This window comes from Haplochromis burtoni, unplaced genomic scaffold (assembly GCF_018398535.1).
Source record: "Haplochromis burtoni strain Fernald_Lab_line unplaced genomic scaffold, NCSU_Asbu1 Contig_400, whole genome shotgun sequence".
NCBI classification, from domain to species: Eukaryota; Metazoa; Chordata; class Actinopteri; order Cichliformes; family Cichlidae; genus Haplochromis; species Haplochromis burtoni.
In genome coordinates this window covers 332825-353334 of record NW_024582761.1, presented here as the reverse complement: position 1 = coordinate 353334, position 20510 = coordinate 332825, and the positions used below count along the sequence as shown (strand labels likewise).

Genomic DNA, 20510 nt, shown 5'->3' with positions numbered 1-20510 from the left:
TTCTGTCCCAAAACCCACTTCCGGACGTGATGACGCGTTTCTCATCACGCTCCAAACCAAAACATCTGTTGGCAGCTCGTAGCTGTGAGCTTTATCTTGGCGTTTTATTTGATATAAAAACGGCATATTTACACGTCACAGAGGAAGCGTGAGCCCTTCGAGGTCCAGGTGGTTTTCAGCCTCCTCAGGTGTGTAGCCGTGACGCTCAGGTACGCTTTTAGCTAGCGCTGGGTGTGTGTGTGTCGCATCTGCTACAGCTAGCTGTGCTGGCTGATAGCAGACTTCGTTGATTAGCTTCATAGCCCCGTTTTAATTAAACAACGTGGCTGGAGACCAAAGCTCTGAAGAACCAGGTCAGAAAAAGAGGGAAAGAAACATTAGCATGCTAGGGCTAGCTTCACATTAGCATTTCCTCCTGTATGGTGTGGGCGGTGAGAGCTCAGAGCTCCGTGAAAAACGGGTTAGTCATGTTTTCAGTGTCTGTGGTGATGCGCAGTAAGAACTAATAAATGCACTCAAACTGACATGGTAGGATTACAGGTGTAATTTTGTTTGCCTGTGCACAGTTGTTTACCTGCACAAACTCAGTAATCAAAGGTACAGCATTGTTGCATCTAGTCAATAATATCCTGATTGTGTAAGCAAAGTCTGATCTCATCGTCCAGTCAGGACAGGATGCTGTTCATTAGGATCTAGCTCCTGCCAGGTAAAGGTACCAAACATCCTCTCACACTGACTCACTCTCTGGATCTTTCCCCTCCAGTTTCCTCTTCCTCCTGTTGGATCCCAGTGTCAGGATAGGGAAGCAAAGCAAAGCAGCAGCTGCTGGTGGTGCAGCCGGCTCGGGTGACAAAATGTCCGAAAGTCCGGAGAAGGATGCCTCGGTGTCGGCTCAGGAGTTGAAGGAGCAGGGAAACCGTCTGTTCCTGAGCCGCAAATACCTGGAGGCCGCAGCCTGCTACACCAAAGCCATAGTAAGGGTCGGGCGATGGGGAGCGTGCTCGCCTTCCTCCCTCTACTCATATAAACACACTTTTCCCGACTTCCATGATTTTCTCTGAGAAACCGAGGAATCAGTCTGATCAGTGCCGCCTCCTCCGTGTGTCTGTTCTCCATCAGAGCCACAGTCCCTCCATCCCGGCGTACTACACCAACAGAGCGCTGTGCTACGTGAAGCTGCAGCAGTACGACAAAGCTCTGGCAGACTGCAGGCAGGCTCTGGAGCTCGACAGCCAGTCGGTCAAAGCACATTTCTTCATGGGACAGTGTCACCTGGAGATGGAAAACTACGACGAGGCCATCGGCAACCTGCAGAAAGGTAGGGATTTAGAACACGCCTGCTTCTTTTTCAGAAATGAAGAAAGCGAGTCTGCAAACAGTGGAACAGTTTTACAGTAATGCTCCTCTCATTATCTGCAGTCTCAGCAAATTCTGAGAATCTGCGGCCCTCAGGCAGCACTGCATTAAAAAACCTCTTTGTTTCCTTCTCCAGCTTATAATCTGGCAAAAGAGCAGCGGCTGAACTTTGGCGACGACATCCCCAGCGCGCTGCGCATCGCTAAGAAGAAGCGCTGGAACAGTATGGAGGAGAGGAGGATCAACCAGGAGAGCGAGCTGCAGGCCTATCTCACCAAACTCATCCACGCCGAGAAAAAGAGGCAGGGCCCGAGAGAAACGAGCCGTCGACCGTTTGGTCGCTGTAACGAGGGCTCCTGGAGTAAAGTGTGTCTGTCTGTGTGGTCTGATCCTCAGAGAACTGGAACGCTGCAGACAGAAGCAAGAGGAAAAATCCGACGACAGCAGAGTCCGTCAGCGTCTCAACGAGATCCACACCAAACACGTAGGCTTTTATTGTGAAATTCTCCTCAGTGACATCAGGAGCGTCCTGATAGTGCAAAACATTAAAGCTGAAATGCTGCCAGCAAACAAATTCTGATTTATATTATTTATTTATCTGCAGGACAAATACCTGTCGGACCTGGAGGAGCTGTTCTGTCAGGTCGATGAAAAGAGGAAGGTCAGTGATGGTCCGCCGTGTTTTCCTCAGTCGGACGAGTCCTCGTACAACGAGCCGGTTTAGGACAAATGAGTTTGTTTTGGTGTTTGACAGAAGCGTGAGATCCCAGACTTCCTGTGTGGAAAGATCAGCTTTGAGTTGATGAGGGAGCCGTGCATCACTCCCAGCGGCATCACCTACGACCGCAAAGACATCGAGGAGCACCTGCAGGTAAAAAATGCCCCAACTCGCTCACACCTGCTTTCATTGACTCATTTTCAGCACGAAAAACTCATCAAATCCTGATTTTACCCGCGAATGAAGTTTAACTGAAGTCTGTAGTATTGTGATGACGACAGGACGCACGGCTCTCTGTTCTGTTCCCACAGAGAGTCGGACATTTTGATCCAGTGACGCGCACGCCGCTGACCCAAGATCAGCTCATCCCAAACCTGGCCATGAAGGAAGTCATCGATGCTTTTATTTTGGAGAACGGATGGGTGGAGGACTACTGACCCAATTTGTTCAATTCAGCTTTATTTTAAACATCCCAGTCACAGCAGCCGTCACTCTGGGAGTTTTTATCATGAAAGGTAAAGACAGCTGCTGCGTGAGGTCAACGGGCCAATCATCTCCTCTTTATTTCCTGTCCTGTTCCAGTGCTGGATGTTCGTATTAAACATGACGTTCGGTGTGTGCGCTAATCCCCGTGAGCCAAAAAGTTTAAACTGCAGATGTTTTTTTTCTTGCACCGCTGAGCTAAGTGGGCTAAAGTCCACTCTCGAGTCCAGTTAATGAGCAGAGTGGGTCCACTTTAGTGTCCACAGAAACAAAACCCACCACTTCTGCTTTAATCTGATTAAATACAGACTGAAAACGACGCCCTGCGCTGATGGCGTAGCAGTCTGAGAACCACATGACCACAATCACGCTGCTGCACAACAATCAGAGGCCCAGGCTGCGACGCGAGGTGAGAAAGGAGATCAACAGGTGTGAAATCATCACTCGCCAGCCAATCAGATCTCTGGAAAAAGGACGTAGGAGAGAGCGCTGAGCCGACACCGTTCTTTATGACTGTACGCTGCTGAAGGTATAAACATCGCAGGTTAAACTCTGGTTTTACTGGTTCGCACCCACGTCGCAGCTCCGAACGCTTCGGCTGTAGATCTTTAATGTTTGAGGAGACGAAACTGGAAAGTCCTGAAAGGTGGTGTTTGTCAGGCCAGCGCTGCATTCACTGACACCTGAGCAAACATGAGACATCGCACCATGCTCGGTATTCTGTACGCCGGCCCGTTTTCACTCGTTTCATCCTCGATGTTTTTGCTATTTTATCGTTTCTGCTTCAGATCAATCAAGTTAAACCTGCGCGGTTGTTTAGTGGGAGCAGATTTCACAGGGAACGGTTTTCAGATCCAGGTGATGCGACGTCTGTACGGGAAAACTGATCAACCTGCCCATGTTCAGTAGAAATAAATGTGAATAAATCTTTCGTGTTTTTGTATTTCAGCCTCAGTTATTCGTGCTCGTCTCGCTCAGTGACCACAAACAATCCAAAACCAGCTCAAATAAAAGACAAAATGAGAGAAGCTCCAGAAACACTCACATCTTCAACCTCAGCTCTTTTTGTTTTACCCGGTGAGAAGCAGACAGCTACGGAGGCCTGCAGGGGCCAAACACATTAAAGGTCTTGCATGAATAAAATAAATGGGCACATTGAGAACGATTGCATCAGATTGTTAAACTGTATATAAAAGATGGAAATGATTACTGACTCCGCCCACATCGGGGCGTCTGTATTAGCGTTTTGGCTCCAGATGGGTGGAGATTTCACAGCTGTCACATGCTTTTTGCATTTTGGAAGAAATTTTCCACGAGTGCTTCCCTGACCGTTAGAGGCAGCCGGAGAATGGGAGGGCTCAGTGTTAGAGTCATGTTACAGTTTGTTCAGATGTTCGGAATAAAAACATTTAAAACAAATCCAGTTTAGTTCGTCTGTTTAATTCCCAGGATTTTAAGTACTTTATTGCTTCTCCGTGACCCCTCGGGGTCGCCGTAAAAAAGTTAACATGACAGAAAATCAAATCTCATCAAAAAAAAGATGTTTGCATTTGATTTCAAGTAAAACCTGTTGCAGCACACGGTGATCAGAGCTGAATTCAGCTTCCAGAGTGCAGAAACACAGCGTGATGGTCAACATTACAACAACCTGCTAAAATAAATGAGTAATCTGTGATTGTGATCCACAGAGGTCTGCAGAATTAAACTGCAGACATCCTAAAATGACACAAATCTGTTATTTGCGGTTGAATCCCTCCGTGAGTCAGTTTTCTTAAAATGTGCCAGGAAATCCTTAAAGACGTCCTGAGAGCTCAGCCCAGGAAGGTGGAGATGAAGACGCTTGTGTCCAGGTTTAGAGTGGCGTGCCACCAACGGTCGGGGAAATACAGCACCTGGAGACAAACATGCAGAAACGCACCGTTAGCGCCGCGCTCACGATCCAGTCGTTCAAATGTAACAGGCGGCGCTCCGAGGGCTCAGTTTTAGAGCCGGTCTCCCGTCAGGGGCTGGAAAACCTCCAGGACGGCTGAAAACTTCAGAAGCATGAGGTGCAATTAAATGTCCAAGTAAGGAAACAGCCTGAGTATCACTGCTCTCACATCTGAAGCGTTGCTGAATCCCGTCTCTCTTAAATCAGCTGTTTATCTGTGGCGTTCTGAACGGGTCACTGCTTAGTTCGCCGGCGTCTGCGGTCAGAGTCCAGACGAAGCTTTTTACTTTACACACATGAACTAACTTTCGTGTTTTTACTGAAACGGACGCTGAAATAAAGCGACCCTGCTGTGTGTGCTTGGGGCGAGTCGTGAGCAGGTTGGGCGGCGTTACCTCTCCGGGTCGGATGGTGCACTCCAGCGGGGCCTCGTCCTCCAGCAGGTTGGGGTACGTTTCTGTGACCCAGGACAGGGTGGTGCGGTTCGGGTGGAAGTGAGGCTCCTGATCGGGCGGGTAGAGGAACCACCGCTGTGCGAGGAGTAATTCAGAGGTTAACAGGAAACGCATCACTAAGTGAGGAAGCAGTTTTAGTTTACTTCAGTTTTACTTTGAAAATCTGACACTGAAACGCTGCCTCATGACCCGCAGATTTAAGCACGCATTTACACAACCACACCTCATCCACTCTGTTACTGGAAATCCAGCTCTGAATGGCTGAGATGCACCAGAGGGCGCCACATGTCCACAAAGCCACTCCCCTCCCCACACAGAGCCTCTTTAATTAGTTTAATCAAACAGCTGGTTTTCTCCCACCTTCCTTCCATAGATGACCTCGGAGTATCCCGGGCCGTGCCAGTGGAAGGGGACTCCTGTTCCAGGACCTGAAGAAGAAGAAAGCGGAGCTGCAGTTTGGATTCCACTCTCGGATATTTCTGAGACTTTCATTTTAAAAGAATTTTCACAGTAATGGTCCTAAAAAAATCAGATTATCATAGAGAATTATGTATCACACGAGTCCTGTCAGGTTTATCAGATCTTTTTCCTTCACTTGATTTTATGTCATTCCTCGTTTGTCTGCCGCTCTCTGACCTGCGATGCCGAAGCTGTACGCTCCGCTGGTGAGCGGCAGGACGTACGGCGGAGACTCGTAGTGCTCGAAGAGACTCTGCCACTCGGTGAAGTTATTGTCCCCGAAAAAATACAGCGTGTCTGCAGGAAAGTCAAACATTATTCAATAAATCTCACAGCATAAAAGTCACAGCAGCGTCCAGTCGAAGAAAACAGACGGAAACAGATTCATAAGGAAAACAAACCATGTTAATAAAAGCAAAATAGTAAAAATAGAAAACATTTAAAATAAACAAAGTCTGACAGAAAATTCAGACTAAAGTAAAAAAATAAATAAATAATTAAACAAGAGTAAAATAAAACTAAAAAAAATGAAGTCAAATAAGTTTTAAAACTAAATAAATAAATATAAGACATCACTAAATGAGAGGAAATACAAACAAAACCAAAAAATATGAATAAACTAAGAAATCCTTTTTAAAAAAAGCAAAGTGACCAAAAATGTTTAGAAATAAACAAAAAATGACGAAACCTAAAAAACTTGAATAAATGAGAGAAAACAAAAAAACAAGTTTAACAAAGCAAAGCCAGAAACAGGAAACCAAACGAGAGCGTTTCCTGAACACCTGTCCCGGCGGCGGCGGCTTTAAGACTCACCGCTGCCGAGGGCGTCCGCAGACTGAGGCCTCAGAAACTCGTCCACGTACTCCTGGAAGGGAACGTCCACTGAAACACATCAGCACAGTCAGGAGCAGGAAGTGAACAGGTGTGTCTGTGAGGCCACACAGGTGAGACGGGCGTACCTTTCCTGTAGGAGTAGGTGTTGGCCGTGCTGAGCCTCACTCTGTGGGCGCCGTACTCTCTCAGTAAGCTCGACTTGGAGCACAGAAGCCTGAATTTCTGAAACAGATCCAGCGTGACCTTTCAGGCTGTTCACCTGTGCTCACCTGCCTGCAGCTCAGTCATGTGATGCTTACATGTAGATAAGATGTCTGTTTTCAATACGTACGGTGTTGTCAGTGAGGCCTCTGAGGATGACCGGCCTGCCGTACGCGTACCTGCAGGAAACACAGTTGAAGGTTAGTGCTGCTGTTTACACGGTGATGTCATCAGTGAATGTCTGCTGAGAAACAGCAGCTTACTCACGCACCTCTCCATGAACTGCTGGTGCGAGAGCGACGAGCCGTGCAGCACGTCGATGTTACACCGACCTTCATCCTGAGACCTGACGTCTGAGGCCGAGAACCTGAGCAGAGCGGGGCGCGCAGGTAAGAGCAGAGCTCACCTGTGGAGCTGCGTACATGCTCTAACATTCATTCAGCAGCTCCTCAGTCATTTAAATCTGTCTCCCTCGTTCCACCTTAAAAACCCAACATTCATGTTACATTCTGCTGATGACCTCCAGGATGCGAGGAGGAGGAGCTATTAAATAAAACTGAGGCGTAGACTCAAACCCAGAGATCGTCCTTTTATAACATTCCTCAGACCTCATAGCAGCCATGTTATTGGTCACATGATGTCATTCAAAATGCTCCAACAGCACAAACACGGTCCAGGTCAGGTGAAGCTAGCAGACAGCTACACCTGTGTCTCCATCCACCTGTCAGTCACAGAGGCCACGCCCCTAATAATGCAAACTTTAAATAGGTGAGTTATAAACACAGGTGTTAGCTACAGGCTGCAAACATGTTTATTTCTGCTGGAAAGTTTTAACCTGGAGTCTATGGGGGCTGACTCACTGCTGCCTCTCCTGGACGTTGGATGAACTGCAGCCTCTCAGCAGCTCACTAATCTGAATCCACAGTTTATCTTTAAACGATAAAATGATGTTCTCGTTTTCATTTCCACCCTCGGATCTGCTGAAGTGCTGCCGGAAGCTAAGATGGGAAAATCTGAAATTGTGCTTTTATATTTTATTAAACAATAATAAAAATAACATGAAATGATTTTATTTATTTATCTGTGCGGGGACAAAATCAGCTGCCATATGACGTATTTAGGAGCACGCGGACAGTTTAATACGGTTATATTATCGTAGTCATAATCGTCTCTGACCAGGCTCGTTCTGCATGAAACGTATGACGTCATCAGTGCCACTGTAATCGCTCCTCGTGGACACAGCTGTTAACTTCACAGGTTTTTGAACGGAGTCTGGTTGAAACTACAGCGAGGGTTGTTTGAATGAGTTTTATGCAAACGTGTCAGGCTGAAGCAGAGTGTAGCTCACCATCCTCCTCCATCCTCATCTTCCTCCTGCTGCTGCAGCTGCGCAGTCACTGCGGCGGTGAAGAAGATAAAAGCGAGCCGCACCGCTTTGATCTCCATTCTCCCCAAAAGCTTCCGCGAGCTTCGAGCGAGCTCAGCCCCACAAATCAGCCTGTTTCTCCTCAGTGTCCCACATGAACGTCAAGTAAGCGCCGACTCCTACTTCCTGGACGACAGCCAATCAGAAAGGACCACATTAATCAGACCGGTTGATGCGTTCGAGGTGCGTGGAACGTTTGAGCGCCTCTGTAGATCGGTTTGTTTGTAGTCCTCAACTCTTTATTTATTTCAAGAGGCCCGTTTCCCTGCAGCACTGCTGTGACCCACCTGGAGCCGGTGACCTTGATAAAGTCCTGCTGTTTGTTGCTGCTCTCATGCAAACAGCACAAATTACAGCACATCTATTTGCATTCTTGTTTGACTAAACAAAAAATTTGCTTTCTAATCTGAGACCTAACCATCGACTGCACACCTCCAATTTCTTCCTCTATAATCTGTTTCCTGTTAGCTGCTCATTTGCATTTTCTATTTCTTGCATTGTGTTGTTCCAATACACCTGCTTTACATCTGATAAATACAGACTGCAGTATTTAAACATCAGCCGCCTGTTCAGAATGAAATTAAACACATTACACATCAGTTGAAATGTCTCATGATTCAGAGTCAAACTTGTTAGGATACAAAACCAAAGCAAGAACCATAATTCTATATTTATTACCATGTCACTATTTATTTAAATGAGTTAATCAACATGTAGCTGTACTGATGACAGAGGAATGTATATTTATTATACTCAAATAAATAAAAGGATTTCTAGAGTCTTAGCTTGCAAATTAAACTCAGGACTGTAAGTGCAGTCAGAGCCGTGAATGTGTGGACAGGGACAGCTTTTGAGTTTTACACTCAGGATGCGATTAGAGTTCAGACCTTCAGCTTCAGACCTTTAACACAAATGTTCAGCAGTTACAGACATTTTTATACGCAGCACCGTTTCAGAGACTCGGACACGAATGAAAAATTGAGCGATGAGCACTTGATGGGCAGGTGAGGCCTGTCGTCATCACACAGCTGAAACATCCATGAAAGTTAAAATCTTTGAGGACCAACAGAAACATCTTCCTTAAAATGATGCGAGCTGCAGAAGAACAAAGTCTGTTAAATGAAGAAAAATTGGAAATATAAAAGAAAAGTAAAAGAAAAGAAGAGTGAAAGTAAAACTGCAGAGAAAGAAGGAAATGCAGAGGAGTGTTCACAGGCGTGCTCACAGGAAGACGTGCATCTTGCCTCCAGGCTGCAGTCAACACAGAGGCTTTTCTGTTTCTCACTCTGCTTATTGATTCAACAACTCGACAACCTCTGTTAACGGCCAGCAGAGAGGGCCACACATCATCTAAACATCTTCGTAGCTTCATAACCTGCCGTGGACAGACAGAAACTGTGATTACATCTACAAAAACACCCAGCAGCGCCTCTCCCTGCTGACAGCAGCTTTCCTATAGAAAAAAACAAAACAAATCAGAGCAAAATAACCAGCCAATCATAAATCAGCACAGTCATACGTGACCTTTCACCTCATCAGGACCCCGATGGAGTCCCTGCAGCTTGGACCCATAAAGAACTGCTGTTAACGTGATTAACCACTCGAAACGACATTTGATCTTTCTGATCGATAATGACGTTTATCTGATTTTGATGATCTGCAAAACATCAAACAGTTTATTTAACAGGGAGCCACAGACGGTATCAAAGTATGAAGGCCACACAAAAACCCACAGTTTAACAAGTCTTTAACAAGTACACACCGAGAACAGCAAAGAGGCGGAGCCTTTTACAACAGGTAAACTCAGGTGTGGTGGAAGAAAACAGCAGTTGTTCCTGTGATCACCATTAAAACCTTTACTGGGAAAAACTGCCGCGCGTCCTCCATCAAAGCAGCCGATGAACAAAGTCTGACATGAAGGAAAACAAACTTCCATCCACCGCTGTTTGTTACAGAGAAACATCTGCACCAGGCTCCAGGAGCTTATTAAAGCTGATTCATGTTTAGATGATACAGCTCAATGACGGCATATTTACACGGAAGCAGCAAACAGGGAGAGTCGTGAGGTGTACTAGACCAATGTTAGGGTTTTCACAACATTTTTCAGATTAAAAGTCAAATAATATAAAATACTGTATTCATTTAAAAACATCCTTTAAAAGAATAAATGTTATTTTAATATGACATGTACATACAAGCAAAGCATTGTTTTGAAAGATTTTATTTTCAGTTAAACTTTTAAATTGGAAACCAGTTAGAAGTTCATTTTCAAAGACCTGCTTTTTGTCCTCTGATATTCCTGTGTTGCTCATTAATAACACAAAAGCATTTCTTATTTGATTCCTCAATTAATTGATGGATTACACTGAAAGAATGGACAGCTGCAGCCTTACTTCAGATTGAGGTCAGCAGCTGTATCTTACTTGCAGAGAGAGGTTCAACTCATTTAACATGGAGGACCCAGTCAGCTGACGCTCGCTGGGCGAGTGATGCTTTCCTCTTCCTGCCAGTGTGATGACGTTTCACTGCACATTTAATCCCTCACATGTCTCCGTTTGACAGAGAGAAACATCATTTCATCAGTGTGTCCCAGTTTTTCCACATGATGCAGAAATGTGTGAAATTATTAATAAAGTTCTGACAGCTGCCCAGAAATTGTTAATCTTTTATTGTTGTTGTTTTTATTCTTAGACCCATGGTCTAAAAAACAAACAAACAAAACAGCAACTTTTCGGTCATGTAACTGTGTGACATGTATGAACGCCTGCATGGAAGGAGCTGTGAAATGCATGAAAATGCCGTTAAACTCCAAAATTGATGCTTTCCTTCACATTTTCTCAAGATATCCAGCGTCCCTCCCAAGAGGCTTTGCGGGGCCAATTCTGGCCACAGGGCCTCGCGTTGAAAAACGAGGGTTCACTAAAAATTGGTTCCACACATAGCGGGTGTGTGGCAGTGTGGGCTTAGCTGTGTTCAGTGGAAGCATCTTCCTCCTCTGACTGTAGTTACTGTGACTGTCATGAGATGCAAAACTGAAACACTGAGGGAGGCGGAGCACAGCTCAGGGTCAGCCACTACTTTTTGGTTACTGTTGCTGCTGCACGTCACTTTATGATGGGTGAGGTTTTATCTAAGGAGCCGCTCACATGATGATGTCACCAATGGTCGACTTTGTTTCCGAGGTAACATTAGTTACTCTGATGAAGGCCAAAGTCCCACATCCTCTCGATTATCATGCAGAATGAAATGATTACAATACATTATTTTACAGCTGCACACAGAATCCTGCACGTTAGGAAAATATGTTTTATTTAATAGAATAAAAGAGCACAGATATCACACCAGACAGTTTTTCACTAACATACCAAACAAACAGCAGCAGGTTTAAACACAGGCCACACAAATATCCCCAATTATTTTAATAAGATGTGCAAAAGTTAATAATAGTAAATATTCCTCCTGTTTATTGGACTTAAACAGAAAATCACAGTTACTGGCACTTGGCTCAAACATTTTAAAACATTAACGTTAATCAACAAAAAGAGATAAAAAGAGATAATAAAGTCAATAAAATGGCTTTAGTTTCTTCATCATGGTTGTACAAAGACTGATTTGTGTTTGTGCAGGTCTGAGATCAGCTTGGTTCTGTCTGAGATTCCTTCATATTTAGAGTTTTTCCTCCTCGCTGTCTCCGAGTGTTTCTCTCTGCTTCGACTGCTCTGAGACAGTTCGTGTTTGATTGAGCACAATGTAAATAGTGTGTGAATGTGTGGATGACGTAAAGCGCTATACAAATACAGGCCAATTACCAAATAAGATGAAAGTGAATTAAATCGTTTCAGAATGTGCCCCAGAGGGGCCGACATGGCAGCCTCGCCTCTGTCAGTCTGCCCCAGGGCAGCTGTGGCTACAAGCTGCCTCCACCAGGGCGTGAATGTGAGAGTGGATCAAAAGTGGTATTGTAAAGCGCTTTATAAATGCAATCCATTATTATTATTATTGTTAATATTATTATTCTAAATATAATCATTGGTTGATTTTATATATTAAATTCTAAAAATCAAAGAATACAACAATAAGATTTTTTTAAATGTTAAATTTTAAAATGTCATTTTATCAATTTATATTTGATATATTCTGTCTTTAAATTGTGAAAATATATTTTAAAATCTTAATAGTTTTTTTTACACCAGTGTTTTAGCTAAACATATTCAAGATAAGAGTTGTTGTAGTTATTATACGGCATTGCTAATTTCTTCCTTTTGATGTATTCTATCATACTGGGGTTTTTAAATTAAATTATTATTTGCTATATATATATATATATATAGAAATAGAAAGTGATGGATGGCACAGTTTTAATTCAACGAAAACATTAATCAAATATAAAATAATTCTGCTAAAGCTTTTTTCAAATTGTTCTTTGAAATCATTTAAAGACTGATTTTCTTTTTCAAAATAAATGTATTTACAACAGTGCTCAGGCTCTATTGACGTAAAATATTTTATTTTTTATAAATATACATTGTTAATCAGTGATACTTAAAAGTTTAAAGGTCATTATTCTGCACTTAAGTTCATGTAAGCATTGTTTTTAATGGAAGTAATCAATCTTTTTTTTTTGGGGGGGAGGGGGGGGATTTGTTGTTTTTTAATCTGTTTTAATGACTTGACAAACAAAAATAAAACCAAACATTCCCAGGATTCCCGGTTTGTCTGATGTTATCAAAACAGCAAAGTGAACTGGAAACAAGTGTGAACTGTTGAGCCTTCAGGGAACATTTTTCTGTTGTCTGAGAAACTGATGATGAAAATACAGTTTTTCCAGTGATGTTCAGCAGAAATGATGCATTCCTATGAGAGGACAAAGAGAGAGAAGAGGATGGGGAGCAGCAGAAGAACTGAGAGGTAGATGAAGTGAGCCGAGGAGGGCACAAAGGTGATGAAGCCCGGCTGGTTGGAGGTGATCTGGCTGTTGATCCAGGACTGGTACTGTGATACCCGAGTGTAGACTCCTGGGAAATTGGGCTGAGCGCAGCCTATCCCAAAGCTCACCACTCCAGCCTGGACCCAAACGGAGCTGTTTTTAACCACCAGTGGGCCTCCAGAGTCACCCTGCACACATCAGACATGGTGGTTATAGCACCAGCAGCCATGTGGATGCATATATGGATATATTTACATCTGTGTAAAAAGTGACAATATAAATGTATTATATTTGTATAATTGTGTGTGTGTGTGTGTAAATATCAGTCTGCCAATGAATTTGCTAACATTTGCGAGACACAATTTTCACCAAAAAAAACACAAATGTTAAATTCTGTATGAAAAAGATAAATCAATCAATTACCAATCAATCAATGGTAAACATTGTTGTAGTTCTTGTTACTGTGTTCATTTTTATATAACATAGTTTTTTAAGCTGTTTTTTAGCATTTACACTTAATTTCATTTATCTAATTTATGTTAATAACTTTAAAATAATCCGATTCCTCAGACAGTTTAAGTTGAGCCAGTTTTTCAATGTGATGAAAACATCTGGACACAAACTCAGTCAAGTCAAACTGATCTTCACAGTACGACAAAAGTGTGAACAAATGCATGTTTCATATTTTGGGTCCTTCAGAGGTTCCACTGTCTGCGTTGTGATTGGTGCTTTACATCGTGGCTTCAGACTCATTTGTAGGTGTTCACATGGACCCACACTCACCTGGCAGGAGTCCTTTCCTCCCTGAGTCACGCCGGCACACATCATGTTGCTTGTGATTCTACCATTGTAGGCATCGTTACAGTCGGTGTTGGACACGATAGGGATGCTCACCTCCTGTAGAGTCCCAGGGGAAGGAAGGGAAACTGAAAAAAACCAAACAGAAATGAGCAGTTTGAGGCATGAATCCACCACGTGTGAAGAAGATGCTTGGATACTGTCATATATTTATCTTTGATATCGTTAGAGTTGGTAGATCAACACTTGCAGCCTGTGTACACTCATTCACTCACTTCTGTTAAACTTGCTGTTTTAGTTAGCCTCAGAGTTGCTCTTCAAAATGTATTTACTTACATTTCCTGCAAAGTCAGAGACCTACTGTCATGGCCCCCGTGTCTGCCCGGACGGCTCCACAAGGCCACATGTGTTTCTGTTTACTTTCTCCTCATTACGGGCTCCCGCCCTTGGCTCACACACCTGCTCTTTTCCCGGACCCTGCGTGGGTACCCGCCGTGTGAATTTGAGTGAAGAGGAGGGCGAGTGTAAATTAGATTTTTCCCTTGGACCCCCACAATTCCCCCACTGTATATATCTGCACTTGGTGATTGTATAAATAACGTCATTCCTTGTATTGAACTCTGCTCTGTGCTTGGTTCCTCCCCTGAATGTGACAGAATCATCCAGCCAATGAAATGGACTCATTGGCTGACCCAGCAGCTTCCGCTCCTATCCTCGCCGCCTTGACAGCAATTTTGGAGCGCCATGAGCAAATGTTTGCTCGCACCAGAGGTGAGCTTTCAAGCCTTAAGCATATCAGCTGTCAACTGCATCATAAAGATCCAAGAGTAACTGCTCTAAAGAGTTTTGGCGCACAGGAGTTACCGCAAACACTGACCTCATTAAGATCACATGGATACGCCAGGAAAAGAAGAAAAGCAGAAGCTGAGTATGATCATAATCCGACTATAACAGTAAAGGTTAGTAACTGTCGCTGCTCCAGTTCTTACCGCCGTCTCGGATGTCGCCCCAGCCGGTGACCCAGGTGGTCGTCTCTGCAGGGAAGTTGCTGCCCTCCTCCGCCAGACACACAGGTCGGATGTAGTCCGTGAAGTCAACAGTTGAGGACAGCCGCAGCAGTGCGATGTCATTGTCGTTGGAGTTGGAGTTGTATTGTGAATGTATGATTATCCGTGACACTGACCGGGAGACCCCATTAGTATTAGTGCTTTGCAGTGACTCGTATCCGAGGTGAACGGTCAGTTGTGATGGGGTGCTGAAAATAGCAAGAAGTACTGACTGTTAGTGCTTAATTGATAGTTGACAGGTGAAGAGGGTGGGTCATATGACAGGGTGAGAGCTTACTTGGGGAAACAGTGGGCAGCAGTCAGGATCCATTCATTGTTGATCAGGGAGCCTCCGCAGAAGTGGCGACCGGATGCTTGCAGACTGACCTGCCAGGGCCACGCTCCCGCAGGAGCATCCTGGCCTCCTACGATCTTGGTGTTAAGTGGAGCTTGTCCACAAACTGTAGGCAAAGACATTTATGCACAAAGCAAAATTACTCTCAAACGTTCAAAGCTGGAGAGCAGCTCCAGACCAGATAACGCCGTGTCGGCCCATAAACGAAGCACGAGTGAATCCAGAGGTCAACAAATGAAAGCTCATCAGTCTGTCCCGTTTCAATGAGCCCAAATTTCAGGAACATCTTAAGAGACTTTGGAAAATTCAAAATCAAAACTTAGTGTATTTCAAATTCCTCTTCATAATGAATAGAGGAATATGGGACATCAGACTACTTGTTCTTATTGTTTAACGATGAAGAACTGCCGTACGAGGAAAAAAACCCCTGAGAATAATACAGCTGAAAAGCATTTTATTCATACATGTTCTTATCCATTACTATTACCTACTATGTTGCAAGGTTTGTGTCCTGGCCATTTGTCCCAAACTGCATCTCAGTAAAAGAAATTCAATTTGCATTTTATTTATTAGAAACTCCTCTGCACACACACGGCTCTACACTTGGTTTACAGTGTTCAGAAAACACAGTTTATAGCCGTGTGTGTGTGTGTGTGTGTGTGTGTGTGTGTGTGTGTGTGTGTGTGTGTGTGTGTGTGTGTACTCACCATCGAGCTGTGCGTTGCTTCCTGTTTAGAGACAATAGAAACAGAGACATGATGTATTTGTTAGATCTCCGTGAACTGAACAGGCTGGTTGTTCTTAACGTGCTGTTAAGGTTTCTAGGTGGAGCTGGAATGTGCAGCATGAAGCCAAACAAAAGACGGAAACGATGTCTTTGTCTTTGTCTGAGACAAGAAAACGATGATCTTGAAAGACAGGACATATCAGGAGGCCACAGTAAGAACACGAATGCACAGAGAGGTTGTGGTATGAAGAAGCGCGGCATTAAAGATTTTATCTTTCCACAGTTGATGGTTTGACTGACAACAAATAGCCCCATTACCAGCCTACTTTTGAATGCGAACATTTACAAAACATTCTGCTTTATGCTTCATTAAATTTCAGAGGGAAATCAGCTACTTCCTGTCATTGTGGAGATTTTAAAAGACTGTCAACAAAAACATTAAATTTAAAGAATGAAAAACTCGATCTCATTGCAGGCCGACATGGGCAACTCTTTCTTTTTTTACTCATCTGCGAACCCAACAGGAAGTCGTTGAATAAACACTTTGTTCACCAGCGTGGTGTTAAGAGGAGAACGACCCTGGAAATGTCACATTTAACACATCACTGAAATACAAAAGTTTAAATAAAGCTTTCAATGAACTTTTGTATTTCCATAGTCGGCAGTTTTTCTCTACAGTACTTCCTGTTTTAATGGTCACATGGTTTTTACCAGTGATGCTCGGTCTATACCGATATGGGGTCCATGCTAGTGTAACCAAGGCTGATTTCTGCTTGCAGTGACATAATTATTGTTTCTGATCCAACCTGTGTGAGAGAACGCCCTCTGAGACGAGAGCGTTCAGTGAAAGGTAAAACCCACCCACGTGTCGATACCTCAGTATGAATCATCAGCAGGACACCGAGAATCAAACCGGCCAGCCTGGTTTTTTTTAAACCGAAAAAAGCTTTGACGTGACCTGAAGCTCCTTTAACCTGTATGACTTCAAAGCTCTTTGACTTGTTTACTTTAGTCTACAGCTCTTAAATGAGCAGCTGACGTCATGTTTTCTTTTCCAAGAATTTGTTTGTTCTGTGGGACACGTCGGGAACATCAGAGCTCCTACAGTCTAAAAGCATGATGTGAGAAAACCAAAGAACTTTATGGTGAAAGCACTTTTCTGGTTCCTTTTAATGTTTTAGCAGGAAGATTCTTTTAAATCATGTCTAAAATAAAATGTGTTATTTTTATTATTACTGAACTGCATTATTTGATGAATTAAAGCTGTTCTTTACTCACAGCTTGACTCCGTCTGAACTCTGACCTGTGATGTAAGAGGAAGCAGGAAAACACGCTTTTGTTGCTTTTTATGTTTTAAATGATTACAGGGACGATCTGTTTTATTATTTTATGATGAAGTCATGATGGCGTGATCATGTTTGTTTTTCTCAGCTGATTTCTCCTTGTTTTGTAATTAATGTTAAATTAAAATACTCTTAAAAACTTTTATTGGAATCAACTTTCAGTCCTCGACAGATGAGGAAGCCCCCATCCATCAGGCCCTCAGGGCTGAGCAGCTGACTGTCACCATCAGTAAAGCACGGCGGCGCTGTCATCACGCTTTAGAAACTCATTCAGTGTGCCCGATGCTACCAGTGCATGCGGGCATCTCATAGGTATGTACACAATGTGCTCTGGCATCATCACTATGACAATCTGGTAGAAGGTTCCGCATCTTCCGGGCAAGGACAGAGAGACTCAAGAGGAGCTCTACTCCCCAAGCCATCCGTGCTCTAAACACACACACCCGCCTCTCACATTCATCTAAATGACTGAGCAGACCTCTTCCAGACACTAAACCAAGGACAATGTACATTTCAATTCCTTTATTTTAAATATTAGTTCTATATGTCTATCCTAGAAATATAGTCAGAGTCTATTCATATCTATGTACAGAATTCACCTGCTTCTGCTACACTGACACATTCACCCTAATGTACCTATACGTCATATATATATATATATATGTTCTTCCTCTCTACCCCCCCCCCCCCCCCCCCCCCCCCCAACTCTTTGTAGCCAAATTTTTCACCATGTCGAGGAGCTGTACAGGCTACATTTCCACTGTAGTGTATATACTTGTATAACATGCAGTGACAAATAGAACCTGAACCTTAACCTATAATCTAGTTCTGATTTTTCTGTTCAGGTGAAAGAGACAAAGTTACAAATTGTTTCCTGCAGGCGAACTTTATTTCACTTCCTCTTATTATAGCAGCCGTGCTGTCTGACCATCACTCACAGCAACCCTCTTTAGAAAACACTCTAAAGGCTGACAGTTGTCTTGGGACTGACTCGATGCTCAAGCATATAGAGAACTGCAGTTTTTCAGTATTTATTCAAATAATAATTCAAATATTCTGTAGAAGCCACCTGCCACCTAAGAAAATGTCAAAATATTTGACTTATTCTGTGCATATTTCCACGACCCTTTATCCATAACACATTCATAGAACCTACCGTTGTATATACTGGATTATCTTATTTATTTTGTATTTCTTGAGTTTATATTCTGGTGCACTCTTTGCATTCTTCTGTTATCTGTACCTGAGCCGTGGGGTCTGTAAAATCTTATCTTCAAACTGGTACAGTTTACAAGAATTCACTCCCATGACTGCCAATTGAAACTACCACAGATCTCTTACAGGACAGTCGCCTGAGAGCAGGAAGTGGAGGAAGGGTTCAGATATTTAAAAGATACTTTTACTGAGAACTTACATTAAAAAACCTGTAAATGTATGAGCAGAAGGATAAACTACAGCAATACAAATTGTATGCTTTTTATTGATGCTGAGACATTTCCATGTACATGAATTGTTAATTTTATTAGTTGAGTAAATTTGTGATGTTTCACATCCTTCTAAACTTTATACATTTAGCATTTATCTCTGAATTTAGTGAAATAAAGTACAAAGTATTAAAACGATCCGTCTAACTTTAAGATCTCAGATTGTTGAAGCTGGTATTGTTGTGGCTCTTTTCATTTGTTCGTTCATTTCTGGTAATCATGAGTCAGCTTGTTGTATTGTTCTGTAATGAGCAGTAAAAGCAGCACAAGGCTCAGGTCTCTGAGAAACACGGAGAGTCAAACGGACTCGTCTGGATGTTCGTGTAGCAGTGCAAACAGGAAATTTACAGATTTAAAAGCAGACTTTTAATTTTGTTTGATGTTACAACCTGAACAAATGTGTCCACGGCCATTTATAACTTACAATATTGTAAATTATTACAATTTTGTAAAAAGAGACGAGCTGAATTTCTTTGTATCATCATTTAAATTGCAAAATAAATGAGATTGTGAGTCTTAAATCTCAGGTGAGACTCACCTGTAAGCGTTAAGGCCAACAGCAGGACTCCACATGAAAACAGCTCCATCCCCACAGAGTCTTTTCTCAAAGTGTCTCCCAACTCCAACGGCAGGAGTCTGTAAAGCACGAGGGCGTGACCGCCTGCATCATACCTGACCGTCAGCCAGCTGAGCACACGCCACAAACACACCTGACACACCTTCTTCTGAAACCAAAAGCAAACACAGATGCGAACAGACCGCACTGCTCACGGTGCTAATGTTGTTGTCCTGATTTGTTTTTATTGATATGTTTACATTCATACAGATTTTCCGCCAGTTTTCCTGTGAAAATGGTTTCATTTTTATTCATTTGCCAACAAAATATGTCAAATATTAAAAGCATTTCTGTATTTTATTTTACAAATATTATTACTTAGATTTTTATGTTCACTCTTCTTCTGACAAATAAAGTCGTCTAAGGAAAGAGAGCTCCTTAGACGACGATGACCTGGATGACTGAGAACCTTCACCGACAAATAAAGTCACAAACACTTTTCTTTATATTTCTATTTTATATTTCCTTCCGCACCGATCGACCTCTGCCCCGGTTACTAACGACTGTGCTGAAAATAGAGGAACGCTGGATTCTCCATCACGCACAGACTGGCTCACCGGAAGGCCGTCCAGGCCTCTCTGGGGAACTGGAGCCCCTCGAAGGCGACGCACAGTCCGGCTCTGAGCCCCGAGACCGCAGGTCTGCACCGGCCTCGGCCGCTATGACGAACCGGGAGGAAGCGTCTCGATGGACACAGGAACTCATCGGACCGCTGCCTTGATAGAGAACAGGGTTATTTCCCACGGACACCGAGTCTGTTAGAGTCAGAGCTCCTCATCGGCAGAAGTTATCAAAGTGAGGCTGAAAGAAAACAGGGTTAACATCAGAAAACACTTTAATTCTCCTTAAATCTAAGTTTAAACCAGTCTGAGATTACTTTAAACTGAATTTAATTAAGATGAAATTCATTTTCTACGAACTGTTTAAGGACCAGAGTTCACACATCATCTGTCATCACCAGAATAAAACGCCACGTCTGATTGGATGACACGAACAGAGATGGGGACGCGTCACACAGCGACGTGACGGCTCGTCAGAGCGCGGACGAGCTCAATAATTCAGTTTCTCTTTCTTACAGATGTGGAACAGATGTTCCAAAGGTTCAGACATCATGTTGCTGTTAATCCCATCTGTTGGTTTGAAATGGAAGCAGCCCTCCCATTGGCTGGTTCACATTTGGTAAAAGGATGAGTATTTACTCTTTACTCTACAGACTAATTGCAATCATTCATCCACAGACTTGTTTTTTTATTCTTTACTTTTAAATATTTACGTAGCTTCACATCTGGAGCAGCCAGGGATGAACCACAGGCCTGAGGAGCAGGTGTACCTCCTGACTTCAGTGGGAGTTT

At 43.2% G+C, this 20510-nt stretch overlaps 3 protein-coding genes across 5 annotated transcripts; 1 reads left to right on the top strand and 2 right to left on the bottom strand.

Moving 5' to 3' along the window:
- The first annotated feature begins 13 nt into the window (after positions 1 to 13).
- LOC121812009 (E3 ubiquitin-protein ligase CHIP-like) lies at positions 14 to 3500 on the top strand. 3 transcript variants are annotated; one of them, XM_042212912.1, is made up of 8 exons: positions 14 to 188; positions 764 to 974; positions 1120 to 1318; positions 1493 to 1658; positions 1753 to 1840; positions 1961 to 2017; positions 2111 to 2227; positions 2386 to 3500. In XM_042212912.1, the coding sequence occupies exons 2-8, from the start codon at positions 855 to 857 to the stop codon at positions 2509 to 2511; spliced, it is 873 nt and encodes a 290-aa protein (XP_042068846.1). In that variant the 5' UTR covers positions 14 to 188; positions 764 to 854; the 3' UTR covers positions 2512 to 3500. The 3 variants fall into 3 exon arrangements, with proteins under 3 accessions (XP_042068846.1, XP_042068847.1, XP_042068845.1); XM_042212913.1 differs by having other exon boundaries at positions 14 to 209; XM_042212911.1 differs by lacking the exon at positions 14 to 188 and adding an exon at positions 235 to 460.
- A 476-nt stretch (positions 3501 to 3976) lies between these two features.
- On the bottom strand, positions 3977 to 8966 carry LOC102301323 (jmjC domain-containing protein 8). The gene is made up of 9 exons (XM_005947988.3): positions 7785 to 8966; positions 6708 to 6803; positions 6567 to 6615; positions 6361 to 6457; positions 6215 to 6283; positions 5579 to 5698; positions 5303 to 5370; positions 4883 to 5017; positions 3977 to 4449 (listed from the first exon to the last, which is right to left on the bottom strand). Exons 1-9 carry the CDS (start codon positions 7880 to 7882, stop codon positions 4369 to 4371), a joined length of 813 nt encoding a protein of 270 aa, XP_005948050.1. The 5' UTR covers positions 7883 to 8966; the 3' UTR covers positions 3977 to 4368.
- A 3524-nt stretch (positions 8967 to 12490) lies between these two features.
- LOC102302521 (serine protease 33) lies at positions 12491 to 19194 on the bottom strand. Its single transcript, XM_005947993.3, has 6 exons — positions 19081 to 19194; positions 15696 to 15716; positions 14932 to 15094; positions 14577 to 14842; positions 13573 to 13715; positions 12491 to 12977 (listed from the first exon to the last, which is right to left on the bottom strand). Exons 1-6 carry the CDS (start codon positions 19127 to 19129, stop codon positions 12717 to 12719), a joined length of 903 nt encoding a protein of 300 aa, XP_005948055.1. The 5' UTR covers positions 19130 to 19194; the 3' UTR covers positions 12491 to 12716.
- Between the last annotated feature and the right edge of the window lie 1316 nt (positions 19195 to 20510).

What these genes read in the sequence shown, in the direction of transcription:
- LOC102302521 (XM_005947993.3), bottom strand. Translation starts at nt 19,129, where the DNA reads ATGGAGCTGTTTTCATGTGGAGTCCTGCTGTTGGCCTTAACGCTTACA. An exon ending in GTTGGCCTTAACGCTTACAG is followed by an intron (nt 15,717 to 19,080) that starts GTGAGTCTCACC and finishes GTCTCTAAACAG; the next exon opens with GAAGCAACGCACAGCTCGAT. An exon ending in GCTGCCCACTGTTTCCCCAA is followed by an intron (nt 14,843 to 14,931) that starts GTAAGCTCTCAC and finishes TGCTATTTTCAG; the next exon opens with CACCCCATCACAACTGACCG.
- LOC121812009 (XM_042212911.1), top strand. Translation starts at nt 420, where the DNA reads ATGGTGTGGGCGGTGAGAGCTCAGAGCTCCGTGAAAAACGG. An exon ending in CCTGCTACACCAAAGCCATA is followed by an intron (nt 975 to 1,119) that starts GTAAGGGTCGGG and finishes GTTCTCCATCAG; the next exon opens with AGCCACAGTCCCTCCATCCC. An exon ending in ATCCACGCCGAGAAAAAGAG is followed by an intron (nt 1,659 to 1,752) that starts GCAGGGCCCGAG and finishes TCTGATCCTCAG; the next exon opens with AGAACTGGAACGCTGCAGAC.
- LOC102301323 (XM_005947988.3), bottom strand. Translation starts at nt 7,882, where the DNA reads ATGGAGATCAAAGCGGTGCGGCTCGCTTTTATCTTCTTCACCGCCGCA. An exon ending in GATGAGGATGGAGGAGGATG is followed by an intron (nt 6,804 to 7,784) that starts GTGAGCTACACT and finishes CGCTCTGCTCAG; the next exon opens with GTTCTCGGCCTCAGACGTCA. An exon ending in GCACCATCCGACCCGGAGAG is followed by an intron (nt 4,450 to 4,882) that starts GTAACGCCGCCC and finishes GTTTGTCTCCAG; the next exon opens with GTGCTGTATTTCCCCGACCG.